Here is a 21,515-nt window from a genome sequence, read left to right as displayed (position 1 = left end):
AAAAATGCCAACATGGCACTGCCATATTTATTAATGAAGTCACAAAGTGCATTATTTTTTTTTTTGACATGCCTCAAAACAGCAGCTTGGAATTTGGGACATGCTCTCCCTCAGAGAGCATGAGGAGGTTGAGGTGGGCGGGGTTGAGGTAAGGTGGAGGCGGAGGGTGTATATTGTAGCGTCCCGTAAGAGTTAGTGCTGCAAGTGGTTCTGGGTATTTGTTCTGTTGTGTTACGGTGCGGATGTTCTCCCAAAATGTGTTTGTCATTCTTGTTTGGTGTGGGTTCACAGTGTGGCACATATTTGTAACAGTGTTAAAGTTGTTTATACGGCCACCCTCAGTGTGACCTGTATGGCTGTTGACCAAGTATGACTTACATTCACTTATGGTTGGATCGGCACGCAAAGGCGCAGTGCCTTTAAGGTTGATTAGCGTTCTGTACTTCTCCCTACATCTGTGTACTACTACGAACAGCGACGTTTTAAAAAAATCATACATTTTAGTTTTTGATGCCGATAATTTCCGATATTACATTTTGAAGCATTTATCGGCCGATATTATCGGACATCTCTCGATGTGGGTCCACATTTTGCAGCTATCACAGCTCCAACTCTTCTGGGAAGGCTGTCCACAAGGTTGCGGACTGTGTTTATTGGAATTTTCCACTCTTCTTCCAAAAGCCCATCGATATAGGTTGAGAAGGCCTGGCTCCCAGTCTTCTAATTAATCCCAAAGGTGTTCTATCGGGTTCAGGTCAGGACTCTGTGCAGGCCAGTCAAGTTCATCCACACCTGACTCTGTCATCCATGTCTTTATGGACCTTGCTTTGTGCACTGCTGCACGGTCACTGAGCTCCTGAGAGTGACCCATTCTTTCACAAATGTTTGTAGAAACAGTCTCCATGCCTAAGTGCTTGATTTTATACACCTGTGTCAGGGCCAAGTAATTAGGACACCTGATTCTGATCATTTGGATGGGTGGCAAAATCATTTTGGGCAATATGGTGTATATCAGGGGTCACCAACCTTTTTGAAACCAAGAGCTACATCTTGGGAACTGATTAATGCGAAGAGCTACCAGTTTGATACACAATTAAATAAATTGCCAGAAATAGCCAATTTGCTCAATATACATTTAATAAATAAATCCATATATATATATATATATATATATATATATATATATATATGTATATATATATAAATGGGTATTTCTGTCTGTCATTCCGTCGTAGATTTTTTTTCCTTTTACGGAAGGTTTTTTGTAGAGAATAAATAATGAAAAAACACTTAATTAAGCGGTTTAAAAGAGGAGAAAACACAGAAAAAATTAAAAATACATTTTTAAGCATAGTTTATCTTCAATTTCGACCCTTTAAAATTCAAAATTCAACCGGAAAAAATTAAGAGAAAAAATTAGCTAATTCGAATCTTTTTGAAAAAATTTAAAAAAGAATTTCTGGAACATCATTAGTAATTTTTCCTGATTAAAATTAATTTTAGAATTTTAATGACATGTTTTGAATAGGTTAAAATCCAATCTGCACTTTTGTTAGAATATATAACAAATTGGACCAAGCTATATTTCTAACAAAGAAAAATCATTATTTCTTTGAGATTTTCCAGAACAAAATTTTTAAAAGAAATTCAAAAGACTTTCAAATAAGATTTAAATTTGATTCTATGTATTTTCTAGTTTCGCCAGAATATTTTTTTTAAATTTTAGTCATAATAAGTTTAAAGAAATATTTCACAAATATTCTTTGTCGAAAAAACAGAAGCTAAAAAATTAAAATGTATTTATTATTCTTTACAATAAAACAAATACATTTACTTGAACATTAATAAAAAAGTGTCAGGAAAGAAGAGAAAGGAATTTAAAAGGTAAAAAGGTATATGTGTTTAAAAATCCTAAAATCCTTTTTAAGGTTGTATTATTTTTTTTTCTAAAATTGTCTTTCTGAAAGTTATAAGAAGCAAAGTAAAAAAATAAATGCATTTATTTAAACAAGTGAAGACCAAGTCTTTAAAATATTTTCTTGGATTTTCAAATTCTGTTTGAGTTTTGTCTCTCTTAGAATTAAAAATGTCGAGCAAAGCGAGACCAGCTTGCTTGTAAATAAATAAAATTTAAAAAAATAGAGGCAGCTCACTGGTAAGTGCTGCTATTTGAGCTATTTTTAGAACAGGCCAGCGGGCGACTCATCTGGTCCTTACGGGCGACCTGGTGCCCGCGGGACCCGCGTTGGTGACCCCTGGTGTACATCTTTTATTTCTGTGTTTTTGTTATACAGTTTCCAAGCTCCAGGCCGAACTGGACAAACTGCGCTTGCACGTCATCTTCACACAAGCTGCCACTGCAGACCTGCGTTCCAATGTCAAAGCCACCAAGAGCGCAACACGCAAAGTCGGAACCAAGAAGTCCCAGGCCGAAGACCAGAAACTGAAGCAGGTGGGCCTCCCGAACTCCATCCAGTCTTGAATCCATTGAAATGTGAGTGTGGAGAGGCGGAGCCGACGGTCCAACAGAGAGGTAGGCCACGCTGGAGCCCGGCCCAAGATGGCGAATGTGATCGACTCGTGGTGTCTTGCGGGTTCCATGGACCACCAAGCACAGACATTTACTGGCAGGTGTTGACTTCTTTCTTTATGCAAATAAGACATGTCTTTTGCGGGTTGCTTTTCAGCCGTCCGCGCTCTCACTGCTCGCTCCTCCGTGTAGCTTTTCAGCCGTCCACGTCAGTTCTGTCTGCCTCTTGCTCTCGCTCTCTTCCTCGTTGCATGCGCTGTTGTTTGTTCTCTCGTCTCTCCTTCTCGTTCCTTCCTCGTTTCTCAACCTCCCTCCTCGACGTTCACTGCTGCCGCACTTTTTAACAGTGCGAGAGGATTCATTATATGTATCCAGGGGAGCGATCCACGCACCTGATCTCGTTTGTGGCGTCGCTCCCGGCATGCCCCGCCTCGCCGCTCGCTCGCCATCCACGCATCCTCGCCGCCAGCGTGCCCTGCCTCTCTGTTGGACCGTCGGCTCCGCCTCTCCACAGTGAGTTTCACAGCCGAGGCGCTCCTTAATCATTTTTTAAATTATATTTACTCTATTTAGATTGGCTCCTTTGAATATTTTGAATATTTCTTGTGGTCGAGATACAGTGGTGGTCAAAAGTTTACATACACTTGTAAAGAACATAATGTCATGGCTGTCTTGAGTTTCCAATAGTTTCTAGAACTCTAATATTTTTGTAATAGAGTGATTGGAGAAGATACTTGTTGGTCACAAAAAAAAAAAAAACATTCATGAAATTTGGTTCTTTTATGAATTTATTATGGGTCTACTGAAAATGTGAGCAAATCTTCTGGGTCAAAAGTGTAAAGTTAATATTTGGTTTGATTGATTGATTGAAACTTGTATTAGTAGATTGCACAGTACAGTTCATATTCCGTACAATTGGTAACACCTGAATAGATTTTTAGAATTGTTTAAGTCGGGGTCCACGTTAATCAAATCAATCTGACAAGCCTGTAAATGTGTTGGTCATGTATGATGTCTTTTTGTTATTTTTGTTTGTGAGGTGTAATGTCTATTGTTCAAATGTACGGCGGTGAAACTGAATTGTCCCATTTCAAATCAAATCCAATCAAATGCCCTTTGGCAAGTTTCACTGCAATAATGAGCTTTTGGTAGCCATCCACGAGCTTCTGGTTGTGAACTTGTTTCTTCAGCATTGTCCACACGTTTTAAGTCAGGACTTTGGGAAGGCTGTTCTAAAACCTTAATTCTGGCTTCATCTGGGCTGTTTGGCTATTTTACCCAGCAATATGTTTGGTTGAGAAATGGTGAGGCCTTTAATCCCAGGAGCACCACGCATACCGTCAAGCATGGTGGTTGTAGTATTATGCTCTGGGCCTGTTTTGCTTCTAAAGGAACTGGTGCTTTACAGAGAGTAAATGGGACAAATAAAAAGGAGGATTACCTCCAAATTTGTGTTTTCTGACATTAACTTGTTTCTTCAGCATTGTCCACACTTTGGGAAGGCCATTCTAAAACATTTTTTGCCACTTTTGACATGTGTTTGGAGGTCATTGTCCTGTTGGAACACCCAACTGCGCCCAAAACCCAACCTCCGTGCTGATGATTTTAGGTTGTCCTGAAGAATTTGGAGGCAATCCTTCTTTTTCATTGTCCCATTTACTTTCTGTAAAGCACAAGTCCCATTGGGCGCAAAACAGGCCCAGAGCATAATACTACCACCACCATGCTTGACGGTATGCGTGGTGTTCCTGGGATTAAAGGCCTCACCGTTTCTCAACTAAACATATTGCTGGGTACTGTAGCCAAACAGCCAGAATTAAGGTTTTAGAATAGCCTTCACAAAGTCCTGACTTAAAACGTGTGGACAATGCTGAAGAAAGAAGTTCACAACCAGAAGCTCGTGGATGGCTACCAAAAGCGCATTATTGCGGAGAAACTTGCCAAAGGACATTTGATTTGATTTGATTTGAAGTGGGAAAATTCAGTTTCACCACTGTACATTTGAACAATAGACATTACACATCACAAACAAAAATAACAAAAATACATTCTACATGACCAACACAATTACAGGCTTGTCAGATTGATTTGATTAACGTGGACCCCGACTTAAACAAGTTGAAAAATCTATTCGGATATTACCACTTAGTGGTCACAAGTTTCCTGGGATTAAAGGCCTCACCTATTCTCTTCCAAACATATTGCTGGGTATTGTGTCCAAACAGCTCAATTTTTGTTTCATCTGACATCACAAGGACAAAGATAAGACCTTCTGGAGGAAAGAATTGAGCTGTTTGGCCACAATACCCAGCGATATGTTTGGATGAGAAATGGTGAGGTCTTTAATTCCAGGAACACCATACCTACCGTCAAGCATGGTGGTGGTAGTATTATGCTCTGGGCCTGTTTTGCTGCCAATGGAACAGGTGCTTTACAGACAGTAAATGGGACAATGAAAAAGGAGCATAGCCGGTATAACTCGGTTGGTAGAGTGGCCGTGCCAGCAACTTGAGGGTTGCAGGTTCGATTCCCGCTTCCGCCATCCTAGTTACTGCCGTTGTGTCCTTGGGCAAGACACTTTACCCACCTGCTCCCAGTGCCACCCACACTGGTTTAAATGTAACTTAGATATTGGGTTTCACTATGTAAAGCGCTTTGAGTCACTAGAGAAAGCGCTATATAAATATAATTCACTTCACTATAATTCCCTTCAAATTATTCAGGACAACCTAAAATCCTCATCCCGGATGTTGGGTCTTTGGCGCAGTTGGGTGTTCCAACAGGACAATGACCCCAAACACATGTCAAAAGCAGTAAAGGAATGACTAAATCAAGCTAGAATTAAGGTTTTAAAATGGTCTTCCCAAAGTCCTGACTTAAACATGTGGACAATGCTGAAGAAACAAGTCCATGTCAGGAAAACCAACATATTTAGCTGAACTGCAGCAATTTTGTCAAGCGGAGTGGTCAACAATTCAAGCAGAGGCTTCTGGATGTCTACCAAAAGCGCCGTATCGCAGTGAAACTTGCCAAGGGACATGTAAGCAAATATTTTGACCCAGCAGATTTGCTCACATTTTCAGTAGACCCATAATACATTCATAAAAGAACTAAACTTCATGAATGTTTTTTTAGACCAACAAGTATGTGCTCCAATCACTCTATCATAAAAAAATAAGGGTTGTAGAAATTATTGGAAACTCAAGACAGCCATGACATTGTGTTCTTTACAAGGCCCGCCCTATTATTCTTTGTTGCCCGTGATTGCATTCAAAGAATGTGCATCAACTTTATTTCATCTTTATTGATTAATGTATGTAAATTTTGACAGAAAAAAAAGCTCTTAACTTGATATTATTTGATGCAACAAATCTCCCCTCCCCCCTTTGTTGCTAGTTGTTCATGTGTGATATGGCAAATTATTTTTTTCCCGTTGGACTCAGTCTGGACCCCCTCCCGAGGGTCCAGCCTTTGACTGATATTTTTTACTCTTCCCCCCTTTCCCAGTATCACCTGTTTTAAAGAGCGCCGTAAGTGGCTGATCCGTTGTTCTTGTCTCCCTGTATGTCTGCTCTCAGTGGGACTGTGCCAAAAATTTAATTTTGGTTCCTACATGTTCTTGTACATGTTAAAGCAGGGGTCGGGAACCTTTTAGGCTGAGAGAGCCAAAAAGCTAAATATTTTAAAATATATTTCCGTAAGAGCCATATAATATTTTTTTTAACACTGAACACAACTAAACACGTGCATTTAAGTTAAACCAACATTTCTAGAGTATAATAGGTCTGTTATTCTTTGTAATAACATTGTTATTCTGAAGCTAACTGTGGAGGGGACGTGGCCTGCGGGCCTGCAGCGACAGGTGCGTAGAAGGCCCACCTGGGCCTTGTTATCTAATCACCTGTCGCTCTGTTATAAGCAGCAGCCAGCAGGAGAGACTGGGTTGGGGCAGGAAATACTATTGCTGGAAAGCAAGTGAGAGACTTATTGAAAAATAAAACAATAGTGTAACCCTGAAACAGGCTCTCATGTCGGTGCTTGGGGGTCTGAAAAACCCCCAGGAGGGCAAGCCCCACACTAACCAATAATAAATAAATAACTTCTTACCATTAACGCAACTTCTTGAACATTTGCGGTGGAAAACGGATCGATGGATTAAAAATGCATGAGAATGTTTTATATTTTGAACATTATTTTTAACACTGTGATTACAAGTGGAATTATTCATTACTTATCGTGTTAAGCAAAGTCAGATCAGATTGATCAGAGAGCCAGATGCAGTCATCAAAAGAGCCACATCTGGCTCTAGAGCCAGAGGTTCCCTACCCCTGTGTTAAAGAATGGACAACAATAAAGCATCCTGACTCCTTATTTTCAAATCTTTTTGTTTGTGAAGATGTTTCTTGCATTTCCATGTACATGAGACAGCCATGATTGACAACCATGAAAGCCTGTCCAAGCCAACATTTAATTCGGTCCCTGCGGAAGTTTTACAAAATTGTAATTCTAATTGTGACAAGTAAAGACATTTATTAGTTACATTTCATGCCTTAAAACCCCTTTGGTAACACTTAGACTAACTGTTACATATACATGTATATTTATATATCCATCCATCCATCCACCCATTTCCTACCGCAATCTCAGTTACAATTGGGCGGAAGGTAGTATTTCTTGTTTTAAGGGTGTGCAGATAGTGTTACACATTCTTTATTTGATTCAAACAACCTGATTCCAACAGTGCTTCAGTCGAATCGCTTTGCAGGTTTCACTGTGGGCTTCTGCCATACTAACCCCAACTTCTTCAGCCTTCCACTTTATGGTTTTCCAAGAATCTTGGTTGTTACCTGGATGGAATTGATTAAGAAAGACTTCCTCAGTCTAGGTTTCTCTCTCTGCTTTTTCCCTGCTTGGTTCTGTCTTTCGAAGCTGGATAAGTGTTTTCTGCAACTCCGATGTTAGCTCATTTTAGGCTAGGTTATCCTCATCGGCTTTCCCCTTCCTTTTTTGGAGGGTTCTTAGTTCTTTCCGCAAGTCTGGGATCTGGTTCTGACTCATGCTATGACCTGAATGTGGCATGACAGTTTAGACTTCTTTCACATCAAAGGTATTGTGGCATGCCTGATATACAAGTTGCCCAATGGTCTCCATCTTCTTGGTTGCATTTCCTTCCAGGACGTTGCCCAGAGTGACACAATTTCCAATTTTTACTTCATCTGTCTGCTGCTGGTAGTAAATTCAGCCAGGGTTTTCTCTCAAAGCCCTCCAGGCTTCAGGTTGAAAGCTCTTGTTCCCATGAACTGGTTAAGCAGAGAGGGCCGGAGAACTGTGGTTTGCCTCCTGGCCCGTGTCTGCCACCAACCGACAAGGAATGTTAATTAACTCAGAGATGGCTCCATTAGTCATAAAAAGTGTTTTGCATTGCCGTAGTTACTCTTTGGATCTTGACTGCCTTGGTGAATCTTTAGGCCACGTTCATTCTACTAACATCTTATGTCTTGACGCATCCAATCTCGTAGTTCCGATCAAATTTTATCGAATCAAACTTTGTGTATAGTTTTATTCTTTCATGCATAAATTAAATACAACACAAAGTTTCCCTGATGACCGACTTCCCCTATCATCAAGAGACACAACAACACAAATGCATACAATCATGCATGGCTGATTACAGATGTGCCAGTGGAATAAACACTATCACAAAAGCCGTCTGCGCCAGGAGGTCTTTAGACCACGGCCAATAGAATGCTGACACAAAACACACCCAAGGCCATGGCCGATATAATCCCTGGCGCAGAGAGCTCATTCCGAGGAACATTGGAAAGTAAAATTAATAATGTATCTTAAGAACCATCTCTTTCGTGTGTCATTATCAGTAGTGTACAGCCTCGCCCTCGTCTCAGGTTCCACATTGAAGAGGCAGGCTTCCGAGGGTGGTTTTTACAGAGCAGAAGTGGTGACTGTGTATTCAGTGGTCTGATCCGGCTGCCCACACTCACATGATGCTCCATTCGCCCGCTCTTATGTACTCATAGATAAATCAGATAAAACATTTAAAGCAGCCAAACCTTGTTCTCAGGCGGTTCAGCAAAGCAGTTCCTCTCCTTTAATGCCGCCTCCTGGGTCAAGGATGTAATAGTGGATGCGTGTGGGTCCGGCAGACTACCATTCCTGTTTCCAGGATGCCGCCAGCCATGCCTCCATAGACAAGTTTTCAGAGATGGACCTGAGCAGCTTTTGTGCCACCCTGTTGTATAGATGGTAGGATTTTTCAGAAGAAGCACTGTTGTGGTGGTGTTATGCAGGATATGCCAGTCATGTCTCTGGGCTTTCACTGCTAGGTAAAGAGTAGCAGTTTCTTGTCGGACACCGGCCGGGGAAATTCCCACTGAAACTGGTAAAGGTGGAGCGGGGGGGTGGACTTTAGGCAGCCACTTATGATCTGAAGAGCGTTATTTATGGCAATGTCAACCTACCTGGCACACTGGCTTTTGCACAAGGCTGGGCACAGTATCCAGCTGCGAAGGAGACCAGGGCTTACGTGGAGATTCGGAGAACCTTTGTGGATGCACCCCAGCTCGTCCCGGCGAGATATTGGATTGATCAATCAATCAATCAATGTTTACTTATATAGCCCTAAATCACTAGTGTATCAAAGGGGCTGCACAAACCACAACACAAACCACTACGACATCCTCGGTAGGCCCACATAAGGGCAAGGAAAACTCACACCCAGTGGGACGTCGGTGACAATGATGACTATGAGAACCTTGGAGAGGACGAAAGCAATGGATGTTGAGCGGGTCTAACATGATACTGTGAAAGTTCAATCCATAATGGAGCCAACACAGCCACGAGAGTCCAGTCCAAAGCGGATCCAACACAGCAGCGAGAGTCCCGTTCACAGCAGAGCCAGCAGGAAACCATCCCAAGCGGAGGCGGATCAGCAGCGCAGAGATGTCCCCAGCCGATACACAGGCAAGCAGTACATGGCCACCGGATTGGAACCCCTCCACAGGGGAGAGTGGGACATAGGAGAAAAAGAAAAGAAACGGCAGATCAACTGGTCTAAAAAGGGAGTCTATTTAAACGTTAGAGTATACAAACGAGTTTTAAGGTGAGACTTAAATGCTTCTACTGATGAGACCCTTAATGACGTTTTGGTTGTTGTTTGAAGGAGAGTGACCTATACATGCATACACCAAAGTACCGCGGGGCTGGTAGGAATTCCAGGTGCTTGTTGTTGACGAATACTTCCAGTTTCCTTTTTGCTTTGCTGTTATTGAGGTGGTAAGCTGCTGACCCCGTTTTTCCCAATCCTGAGCTGTAGGCGCCACTTGCGCAGGTTGGCTGCTGGAATGCCATGTCCTGATTCAGGCCATCTTCCATCGCATCCCATGTTGATTGACGCATCATGATGGCCAGTGTAGCCATATTTACGAGATGTTGTCTCCGATAAAATCATAGGTGTACATGTTGAGCAACATCGGTGCACGGACGGACCCCACTCCTCGGCCTCCTGAGCTTCACTGGTCTGTAGGGTGAAGCTGCGGTTTATCAGCATTTTCATGATCAACTTAACCATATGCCGGTCTGGGACGTTCTTCAATAGCTTTAGGTGGGGTCTCATAGGATCCAGTAACAGGACTCAAGCCTTTTCTTTGTAAAACATGATTAAGTATAAAGGATAAATCGCAAGTAAAACATATTGTGACTTTTTTTTAACGTATATAGATATGTAATAAATAAATAGAACTAAACAAAACCTAGCATAAATGATAAGAATACAAAGTAAAGCATGAAAAAGGTAGGTCTTAAGCGGTCTTAAGTGGCAAACTGTTGTGGCCATAATAGTGGTAAGTTGCCATCCCATGACTTTGTGTCCTGACTTTTAAAGTAAATAGGAGATGAGTGTTAAAGGATATCAGAGTCCGCAAGTATTTATAGGGCATACTTGCCAACACTTCCGAATTTCCCGGGAGACTCCCGAATTTCAGTGCCCCTACCGAAAATGTCCCAGAGCAACCATTCTCCCGAATTTCTCCCGATTTCCACCGGGAAAACAATATCGGTCATTTGACTGCCTTTAACGTCCTCTACTGTCGCCCCGTCCACCTTTCCTCCTTACAAACAGCGTGCCTGCCCAGTCTCATGAAACATACGACTTTTACACACACATAAGTAAATCCAAAGCATACTTGATCAACAGCCATACAGGTCCCACTGAGGATGGCCGTATAAACAACTTTTAACAATATTACAAATATGCGCCACACTGTGAACCCACACCAAACAACAATGACAAATACATTTCGAGAGAACATCCGCACCATAACACAACATAAACACAGCAGAACAAATACCCAGAAACCATTGCAGCACTAACTCTTCCGGGACACTACAATATACAACCCCCCCTTACACAAACCCCCAAACCCATCTCCCGAATTCCGAGGTCTCTAGATTGGCAAGCATGTTACAGGGTAGGAGAAAACCTGAAAGATAAGAAGGTGTGGAGATCCGCTTTTCTGATCTCTACACATTATTGTTTACTGCTCCATTTTTGTATCACTCTGTTATTTGACAGCTTTATTTTCGGTTTAGTCCGTCACCATGGTAGCTTATGAGTTTCACCTGCTACTCACGGTCCTGCACACTTGTCCTTACTAATCACCTGCTTTATATAAGCCTGCCTCTTTTGTTGTTCAGTCTGGGATCCAAATTTGCTCTCATGCAACGGTACGTCTGCTATGCTAATTTGCTTACACGCAACTCTTTATTATTCTAGCGAGCTCACACGCTACGCTTTATTATTCTTGCGAGCTTACACGCTACGCATTTGTTTCATTCTTAGCTCTCATGCTAAATGTTTTGTTTTTCCTTTTTGTGTGCCTTCGTGCCAGTTTAGTTTTTCTATTTGTATTCCTAGCTTTCATGCTAGCGTCCTTTGTTTGTTTTTCTATTAGCTCCAGTATTTTTGTTCATAACTCCTTTTGTTACATTAATAAATCATAATATCTTACCTCTTGCTGTGTTCTCGTTCGACGCATCCACGAAGGGACAAACTTGGCAGCACTATGCCTCACAGACGTAACAGAAGGCAGAATACAACACAATCATTTATAAACCATAAGAAGGACCATAACATCTATCCTGAAACACACAGAAAGCCAATGCAGTGATTTTAAAACTGGTATAATACGATGCCGCCCTATGCCGTCGTCCGTGACTTGAACCGTGTGGCAGATTATCCACCTCACCTTGGTCTGGCTGTGGGGTATTCACTGTTTAGCATTCACAGCTTTGAGGAACGTTGTTTTAACGTTGGCTTTGTGTTGCAGAAAATTGGTCGAGATGATGGTTGATGGTCAAATCAATGACAGAACCTGACAGTGAAGCAAAAGCATATTGTTTCAACATTGTGTTTGAGTTTCAAGTTCTCAACGTTGTTTCCATGTCTTCTTCCTGCTGGGGGGCCTCTTGATTTCCAAGTCATGTGCCCACGAAAGTGGTGATTTCGGGTTTCCACTGTACCTACCCAATAAATGTTGGGTACATTTGGTAAAAACCCTGCTCTGCCAACAGGATATGTATGTGGAGCGTCTTACCAAAGAATTGGAGAGACTGACACAATTGATGGATGTGTATGAAGCTCAGACCAACGCCCAGGCAGAGACAACACAAGCTACTCAAGAGGCTTTATCTGAGGTATCTACTGCACAACATACTGTACCTACAAATAAAACTGTAAAACTGGACAAATCACACACATTGTTTATCTTAAGCATAGTTTCACCGGCAGGCAGAAAATTTACGATTAATCTTAACTACATGACAAAATCCTAATATAACAATTAATTTGGTTGAGTTGATGATAGAAAAAGATGTACAGGACTAGCCCAATTGACTTGTTTTTAGGGATTATGACAGACTGAAGCTGGTAGGATCAGTTTGGAAGCACAAAAGGCAGTCATTTGACTTAATCAAACAGTACAGGGAAAGTAATTTAACATCAACTTAAAAGTGCCAATGTCCAAGAAAAGATAGGTTTCAATCGAAAAACAGAAATATTAAAAGCAAATAATTCCACATAGGAATTGGCCCAAGGCATAACAATTAGCAGACAGAAATGTTTATAGCGGCAACCTAAGATCAGTGCTCCTGCACTCTGGAAATGTTAAAAACCATTGTGGTCATACAGAAAATACATTTATATCACAGTTTGTTGAAATGTATGAATATATTATTTATATTCATGTTATATATATATATGAGATATGTGTGTGTGTGTATATATATATATATGTGTGTATATTTATATATATTTATATATATATAGATACGCATATATGTGTGTGTCTATATATGTATATATATGTGTGTATACATATATATGTATATATATATATATATATATATATATATATATATATATATATATATATACATACACGTGTGTATGTATATGTGTGTGTGTATATATATATATATTTACATGTGTGTGTATATATATAAACACATATATACACACATATGTAAATATATATATATATATATATACACAGTATGTGTGTGTGTATATGTATATATATATATAAGTATATATATATATATATACATATATATATATATATACATATATATACATATATATATATACATATATATACATATATATATATATATATATATATATATATACATATTTATAAATATATATATATACATATATATATTTATATATATGTATATATACATATATATATATATATACATATATATACATATATATATATATATATATACATATATATATATATATATACATATATATATATATACATATATATATATATATATACATATATATATATATATATACATATATATATATATACATATATATATATATATATATACATATATATATATATATATATATATATATACATATATATATATATATATATATATATATATATATATATATATATATATATATACATATATATATATATATATATATATATATATATATATATATATATATATATATATATATATATATATATATATACTGAACAAAATTAAAAATGCATCACTTGTTTTTGCTCCCATTTTTCATGAGTTGAATTAAGAGATAAATACAACCCTTAGTATATACACAAGAGACGTATTCTTCTCAAATATTGCTCAAAAATCTGTCTAAATCTGTGTAAGTCATCATATCTTCTCAGGCAAGATAATCCATCCCAGATCACAGGTATGGCATATGAAGATGTTGATTAAACAGCATGACCCACAATAAATGGTCACTCTGAAATGTGCAGTTTCATAACACAGCACAATGCTACACAAGTTGCAAGTTGTGATGGAGATGAATGTCCACCATAGCTGTTGCCCGTGAATTGAATGTTCATTTCTCTACCATAAGCCGTCTCCAAAGGTGTTTCAGGGAGTTTGGCAGTACATCCAATCGGCCTCACAACCGCAGACCAGCCCATGAACTCCACATCCAGCAGGTGCACCTACATGATCGCCTGTGACCAGCCACCCAGACAGCTGCTGCAACAATTGGTTTGCATAACCAAATAATTTCTGTACAAACTGAAAAACCGTCCCAGGGAGGCTTATCTGCATGCTTGTCGTCCTCATCAGGGTCTTGACATGACTGCAATTCATCATTGTAACCGATTTGAGTGGGCAAATGCTCACATTTGATGGCATCTGGCATGATCATCTTTTAACGGATGAATCCAGGTTTTCACTGTTCATGTCTGATTTCAGATAGCGTGTGTTGCGTCGTGTTGGCGAGCAGTTTGCGTTGTGAACCAAATGGCCCATGGTGGGGGTGGGGTAATGGTATGGGCAACCAACGCAAGTGCATTTTATTAATAGCATTTTGAAGGCACAGAGATACCGTGATGAGCTCTTTGAGGCCCATTGTAGTGCCATTCACTGGAGACCGTCACCGTATGCACGGCCCCATGTTGCAACAGTTCTTGCATGGCCAGCATACTCACCGGACATGTCACCCATTGAGCATGTTTGGCGATGCTGTGGATCGGCGTATATGACAGCGGGTTACACTTCCTGCCAACATCCAGCAAGTATGCACAGCCATTGAAGAGTGGACCAACATTCCACAGGCCACAATAAACAACCTGATGAGCTCTATGCGAAGATGTGTTGCGCTGCGTGAGGCAAATGGTGGTCACACCAGATACCGACTGCTTTCCTGACCCCCCCGCGGAGCCCCAATAAAGCAAAACCACACATTTCAGAGTGGCCTTTCCCACACTTGTGCAATAATCATGCTGTTTAGTCAGAATCTTGATATGCCACACATGTGAGGTGGGATGGATTATCTTCGCAAAGAAGAAATGCTCACTAACACAGATTGAGATGAACTGTGAACCATACTTGAGAGGAATTGGTCTTTGGAGTATAGAGTGAACATGTTTGATTTGAGTTCAACCCATGAAAAATGGTAGCAAAAACACAAGTGTGTATATATATATATATATATATATATATATATATATATATATATATATATATATATATATACACAGTTGTGATCAAAATTATTCAACCCCCACACAATTTTGGTGTTTTAGCAAGTTGGACATTTATTCCGTATTTTGTTTATAATCATATGAAATAAAGATGTGTCAAATAGACAAATGCCACTTAAATTGTAACACTGTATTTTACAAAATACCAAAAAAGGAAATTTTTCTTAATATCTCATTGACAAAATTATTCAACCCCTTGAAGATCATAACTCTTAAGAACAGAATTTGAATAAGGTCTTTTCAATCAGGTGTTGAAAACACATGTAGATGTGATTAGAACCATAATGAGCAACAATTAAACTGATTGAAAAAGACTGTGACGCTCAGCTTCTTGTTGATGGTCAATGGTGTATTTGCAACATGGTGAAGTCCAGGGAGTGGTCAAAGAAGTCAAGAGAGGAGGTAATTTCTCTTCATAAGAAAGGATATGGATATAAGAAAATAGCAAAGACATTACACGTTCCAAGAGACACAGTTGGGAGCATAATTCGCAAGTTTAAAGCTAAAGGCACAGTGGAAACACTACCTGGGCGTGGTAGAAAGAGGATGCTTTGAAGCGTACAGTGGTGAAAAACCCCCGGGTAACAGCTGAAGAACTACAACAGGACATTGCAGAGGGGGGAACGCAGGTTTCGTCCCAGTCAATAAGGCACTACGAGATGAAGGCCTCCATGCCAGAACTCCTAGGCGCACCCCACTTCTGACTACCAGGCACAAGAAAAATAGACTCCAGTATGTCAAAAATCATCTGGACAAACCCCAAAGGTTTTGGGAAACTGTTCTATGGAGTGATGAGACAAAACTGGAACTCTTTGGGCCTATGAATGAACGTTATGTCTGGAGGAGAAAAAATGAAGCTTACAAAGAGAAGAACACCTTGCCTACTATTAAGCATGGTGGGGGGTCAATCATGCTCTGGGGCTGTTTCTCTGCCTCAGGTACCGGGAATCTCCAGCGCGTTCAAGGCATTATGAATTCTATTTCCTAGCAGGATATATTAGCTGCAAATGTCATGAAGTCAGTGACAAAGCTGAGGCTTGGGAGACGTTGGACTTTCCAACAGGACAAGGATCCCAAGCATACCTCCAAATCAACATCAGAGTGGTTGCAGAAGAAGGGCTGGAAGACTCTGGAGTGGCCTTCACAGTCGCCAGACCTAAATCCTATAGAAAAGCTGTGGTGGGACTTGAAGAAGGCAGTTGCAGCACGCGAGCCCAAGAATATGAATGAACTGGAGGCCTTTGCCCAAGAGGAATGGGCTAAAATACCTGTAGATGGTTGCAAGAAGCTTGTGTCCGCTTATGTATCACCTTTGAAGGATGTCATTACTGCCAAAGGCTGTTCTACTAAGTACTAAAGATGCATGTAACTAGGGGGTTGAATCATTTTGTCAATGAGGTATTAAGAAAAATGTGCTTTTTTGGTATTTTGTAAAATACAGTGTTACAATTTAAGTTGCATTTGTCTATTTGACACATCTTTAGTTGATATGACTATAAACCAAATACGGAATAAATGTCCAACTTGCTAAAACACCAAAATTGTGTGGGGGTTGAATAATTTTGATCACAACTGTATATATATATATATATATATATGAAAATATATGTATATATATCTTATTTATAATTTATTTGTTTATTTTTCTCCATCAAATGTAAACATCTGACTGCAACTAGAGTTACCTTATTTTTCGGAGTAAAGGTCGCACCGGCCGAAAATGCATAATAAAGAAGGAAAAAAACATATATAAGTTACACTGGAGTATAAGTCGCATTTTTTTGGTAAATTTATTTGTTAAAACCCAACACCAAGAATAGACATTTGAAAGGCAATTTAAAATAAATAAAGAATAGTGAACAACAGGCTGAATAAGTGTACGTTATATGAGACATAAATAACCAACTGAGAAGGTGCCTGCTATGTTAACCTAACATATTATGGGAAGAATCATTCAAATAACTAGAACATATAGAACAGGGGTCGGCAACCTGCGGCTCTGGAGCTTTTTCCAAAATATATGAAAAATGGAAATGATGAGGGGAAAAAAACATTAATTTGGTTTCTGTAGGAGGACAAACCTGACACAAACCTCCCTAATTCTTATAAAGCACACTGTTTATATTAAACATGCCTCACTGATTCGAGTATTTGGCGAGCGCTGTTTTGTCCTATTAATTTTGGCGGTCCTTGAACTCACCCTAGTTTGTTTACATGTACAACTTTCCCTGACTTTCTAAGACATGATTTACGCCACTTTTTTTTCCGTCTCATTTTGTCCACTAAACTTATAATGTTGTGCATGAATGCACAAAGGTGAGTTTTGTTGACATTATTGACTTATGTGGAGTGCTAATCAGACATATTTGGTCAGTGCATGACTGCAAGCTAATCAATGCTAACATGCTATTTAGGCTAGCTGTGTGTACATTTTGCATTAATATGCCTCATTTGTAGCTATATTTGAGCTCATTTAGTTTCCTTTAAGTCATCTTAATTCAATTTATATGTCTTGACACACTATCTGTATGTAGTAGGCATTTCATTTTTTTGCGGCTCCTAACAGATTTGTTTTTGTATTTTTAGTCCAATATGGCTCTTTCAACATTTTAGGTTGCCGACCCCCGATATAGAACATGCTATATATATGTTTACCAAACAATCTGTCACTCCTAATTGCTAAATCCCATGAAATCTTATACGTCTAGTCTTTTACGTAAATGAGCTAAATAATATTATTTGATATTTTACGGTATTGTGTTAATAATTTCACACATAAGTCGCTCCAGAGTATAAGTCGCACCCCTTGCCAAACTATGAAAAAACTGCGACTTATAGTCCGAAAAATATAGTGGGCTGACTTGTATCTGAAGGCAATGTTTTTGTACACACCTGTTTACTTTGTTATATACAGTATTGTGCAAAAATACTGGTTAAACCGCTTGCTTTGCTGTTTTATTTACCTTTTTAACAGCTGTTAGTGGCTAAATGGTACATAGGATAGATACAAGGAAAAGTTCGATATTGATTGCAGGGGTCAAGGTTGCAGAAACAGACGGAATAACCCTAAAATTATGAATGTGTGTTTAGGCTGAAATGCAAATGGAATCTCTGGCGATGGCACAGAAACAGTTGCTGCAGCAGTGGAACAGCAGCCTGCTGAGCATGAGGAGACAAGATGAAGAATTTGGCACATTGCAGGAGGCTGTACAGTGAGAATGCTTCTTTTGTCTTCAAAACCGCCACAAAAATGCTGCACATTTTACAATTGGCTGTTGTCGGGTACAGTATCGTATTTTCCGGACTATAAGGCACACATACAATTATTTTTTTCCCCTCAAAACTCGACAGTCTGCCTTATAACCTGAATTTGCCTACAGTAATGAATACGTTTGGTTGAGCTTACACACCTCAAAGCTGTTTCATTTGGTACATGATAAGTGTGACCAGTAGATGGCAGTCACACATAAGAAATACATGTAGGTTGATCTATGATGGCAATATGTCTCAAGTAAACAACGCCAACATTTTAAATGTTCAAATGAAAATATCGTATTTCCTTGAATAGCCGCCGGTGTTACGACTGGTTGGCATAGTGATGCCAAATTGGTCCCTTCGTGGATGCGTCGGCATGAACACAGCAACGGTAAATTAAAATGATGTATTACACTTAACAAAAACAGACTATGAACAAAAACACTGGTGTTACGACTGGTTGGCATAGTGATGCCAAATTGGTCCCTTCGTGGATGCGTCGGCATGAACACAGCAACGGTAAGTTAAAATGATTTATTACACTTAACAAAAACAGACTATGAACAAAAACACTGGAGCTAACAGACAAAAATAAACCAAGGGCGCTAGCATGAAAGCTAGGAATAGAAAATACAAAAACTATACTTGGCACGAAGGACACAAAAGAGTAAACAAAAAACATTCAGCATGAAAGCTGGAATATCGAGTGGCTTAGCGTAAGAGCTAGCGAGAAAATACATACAGGTAGTAGACAGTCGTGAATGTTGCTCGAAGGCAAATTAGAGTCCCAGAAAGAATGACGAAAAGGGACGGGCTTAAATAGGTGAGTAATCAAAAAGTGACAGGTGTGCAGAAACCGTGATTAGCAGGTGGGATCAATGAGGAACCATGGTGACTGACTAAACAGGAAGTAAGAGTGTAGAACAGTGATACAACAACTGGAAGTATAAAACATATGTGGTGATCCAAGTAGCGGATCGCAACAGTATCCCCCCCCAAAAAAAACAGATTCCAGATGTCCAAAAAAAACAAAGAAAAAACTTGAACCCCCTCCCCACAACAAGACAGTCCACAGAAGAAGGGAGAGCGGAGGGAGGCCATAGCGGAGGGTCGCCAGGTCGCGTGTCCCCGAATCCACCGAGGACAGGCAATGTGGCGGCGGCGGATGGAACGCCGCTGCCGAAAGAGTTTTGGCGGCCGACCTCGAAAAGGCCACATCAGTGGTCGCCTTGCAGGATGAGGTGCCCGGCGAGGCGGACGACCTCGCTAAGGCCACACCCGTGGCAGACGTGGAGGAGGCTTGGATGCAGCAGACGAAGGTGAGGGGGCTGCAGCCGAAGCAGGTGCAGAGGCCGGCGGAGGATCAGGTGCAGAGGCCGGCGGAAGATCAGGTGCAGAGGCCGGCGGAGGATCAGGTGCAGGCTTCAGCCGAGGAGCAGGCGCTGGCTTCAGCCGAGGAGCAGGCGTTGGCTTCAGCCGAGGAGCAGGCGTTGGCTTCAGCCGAGGAGCAGGCGTTGGCTTCAGCCGAGGAGCAGGCGTTGGCTTCAGCCGAGGAGCAGGCGTTGGCTTCAGCCGAGGAGCAGGCGTAGCAGCCGAAGAAGGCGGCGTTGTGGAGTCTGGCGTAGTCGTCGCCGTCGTAGAGGTCGGCGTAGTCGTCGCCGTCGTGGAGGCCAGCGTAGTCGTCACCGTCGTGGAAGAAGGCGTAGTAGTCGGCGTCGTGGAAGAAGGCGTAGTAGTCGGCGTGGAAACCGCAGTCGTCGACGCAGGTGTTGGAGTGGGTTCCAACTTAAGAGCTGGTGCTGGAGTGGGTTCCAGCTTAGGAACAGGTGCTGGTGCGAGGACCAGGAAAGAGTCAATTGCTGGCGTGAGAACCAGACTAGGATTCGGTGCTGGTGTGTGAACCAGGCGAGAGACCGAAGCTGGTGTGGACCAGGTTAGGAACAGTGCCGAACATCGGTGGTGGAGGACGTGCTGGAGGTAATGACCTCGCAAGTCTGAACACCGGTGGAGGAGGTCTACTTGGTCGTTGTGATTTGACTGGGGGAAACACAGGTGGAGGAGGTCTACAAGGCCGTTGAGACTTGGCCGGGGGAAAAACAGGTGGAGGTCTACAAGGCCGTTGAGACTTGGCCGGGGGAAACACAGGTGGAGGAGGACTACGAGGAAGAGCTAAGCGGAATACAGGTGGCGGCGGCCAAGGAGGACCTAGCGGTTTAACGGGCCGAAAAACAGGTAAGGGTGGCCTCAAAGGAGGTTGCGGTTTGACAGTTTGAAGAACAGATAGCGTCTGTGCTACCTCCGCAACACAGCTATAGGCCATAGCCCCCCCTCCAGACGGGAATCCCAGACCCGTTCCCTGTGGTCAGGGACTGACCATAAGGGAGGGTGGTGGGAGGTTTGGAGGCGGGCAGACTCCTCCCCTCTATATTGTCCAGAGTGTCCCTTTGAAAAGGGAGAAAAAACCTTGGACTTGGGCGGAGAATGAGGTTTTACAGGTGGAGTTGAAAAAACAGATGGATGGGATTTACCAGAATAATGAAAAACAAAAATGTCCTGGTAATTCTGTATTTTATTACTAATGGTATTGTCATTAGAAAATGGATGAGAAAGAGAATCTTCAAAAAAAACTTCCTCGTTGATGATGTCATCAACGGAGGACGGGTTTGCGTTACCGGGGGGCGTCGACGAAATGACGTCATCTGCGCGGGACACAAGTTGGGAATTTGCCCAGTCGGTAAAACTGTTAGCAAAGTGTGTTATTGGGTCCACAAACAATGGTGTAGGGGTCTTATATGCTGACTGTAGGTTGCTGTGTTTATGAGGAGGGAGGCATGGAGTGGGAAAGTCACTGACGCGGCACGAAGCCATCGTTCGCGGCTTCCGCCTACGCGGATGAGCGCGAGCGCTGCGGGAGGGAAACTCACCGGACCCGGAAGCATCAATCGGAACCAGGTTTCCCTCAAAGTCCCACATCATGCTATCGTCTGGATTGCATCGGATAGTTTCAGCCTCCATCGCTCGGAATACCCTACATGTGCCTTCGTCGAAGGTCTCCTCATGGTTGCCAGACGCGAAGGAACTTTTCTTTCTTGCTGGGACTCTACTGTTACGACTGGTTGGCATAGTGATGCCAAATTGGTCCCTTTGTGGAT

The 21,515-nt window shown here is 41.2% G+C and overlaps 1 protein-coding gene across 1 annotated transcript in view; it reads left to right on the top strand.

The window, feature by feature from the left end:
• Window positions 1-21,515, top strand: part of LOC133539249 (coiled-coil domain-containing protein 40-like) — a 64,597-nt gene that overhangs the window by 15,397 nt on the left and 27,685 nt on the right. Inside the window, exons 6-8 of the mRNA XM_061881421.1 lie at window positions 2,295-2,452; window positions 12,116-12,238; window positions 18,199-18,320. Of these exons, the coding sequence (XP_061737405.1) occupies window positions 2,295-2,452; window positions 12,116-12,238; window positions 18,199-18,320 (403 nt within the window). The remainder of the gene's footprint in view (window positions 1-2,294; window positions 2,453-12,115; window positions 12,239-18,198; window positions 18,321-21,515) is intronic.

This window comes from Nerophis ophidion, linkage group LG20 (genome assembly GCF_033978795.1).
Source record: "Nerophis ophidion isolate RoL-2023_Sa linkage group LG20, RoL_Noph_v1.0, whole genome shotgun sequence".
NCBI lineage: Eukaryota > Metazoa > Chordata > Actinopteri > Syngnathiformes > Syngnathidae > Nerophis > Nerophis ophidion.
Note: the sequence above shows the minus strand (reverse complement) of the source record. Positions and strands in the feature narration are given on the sequence as shown.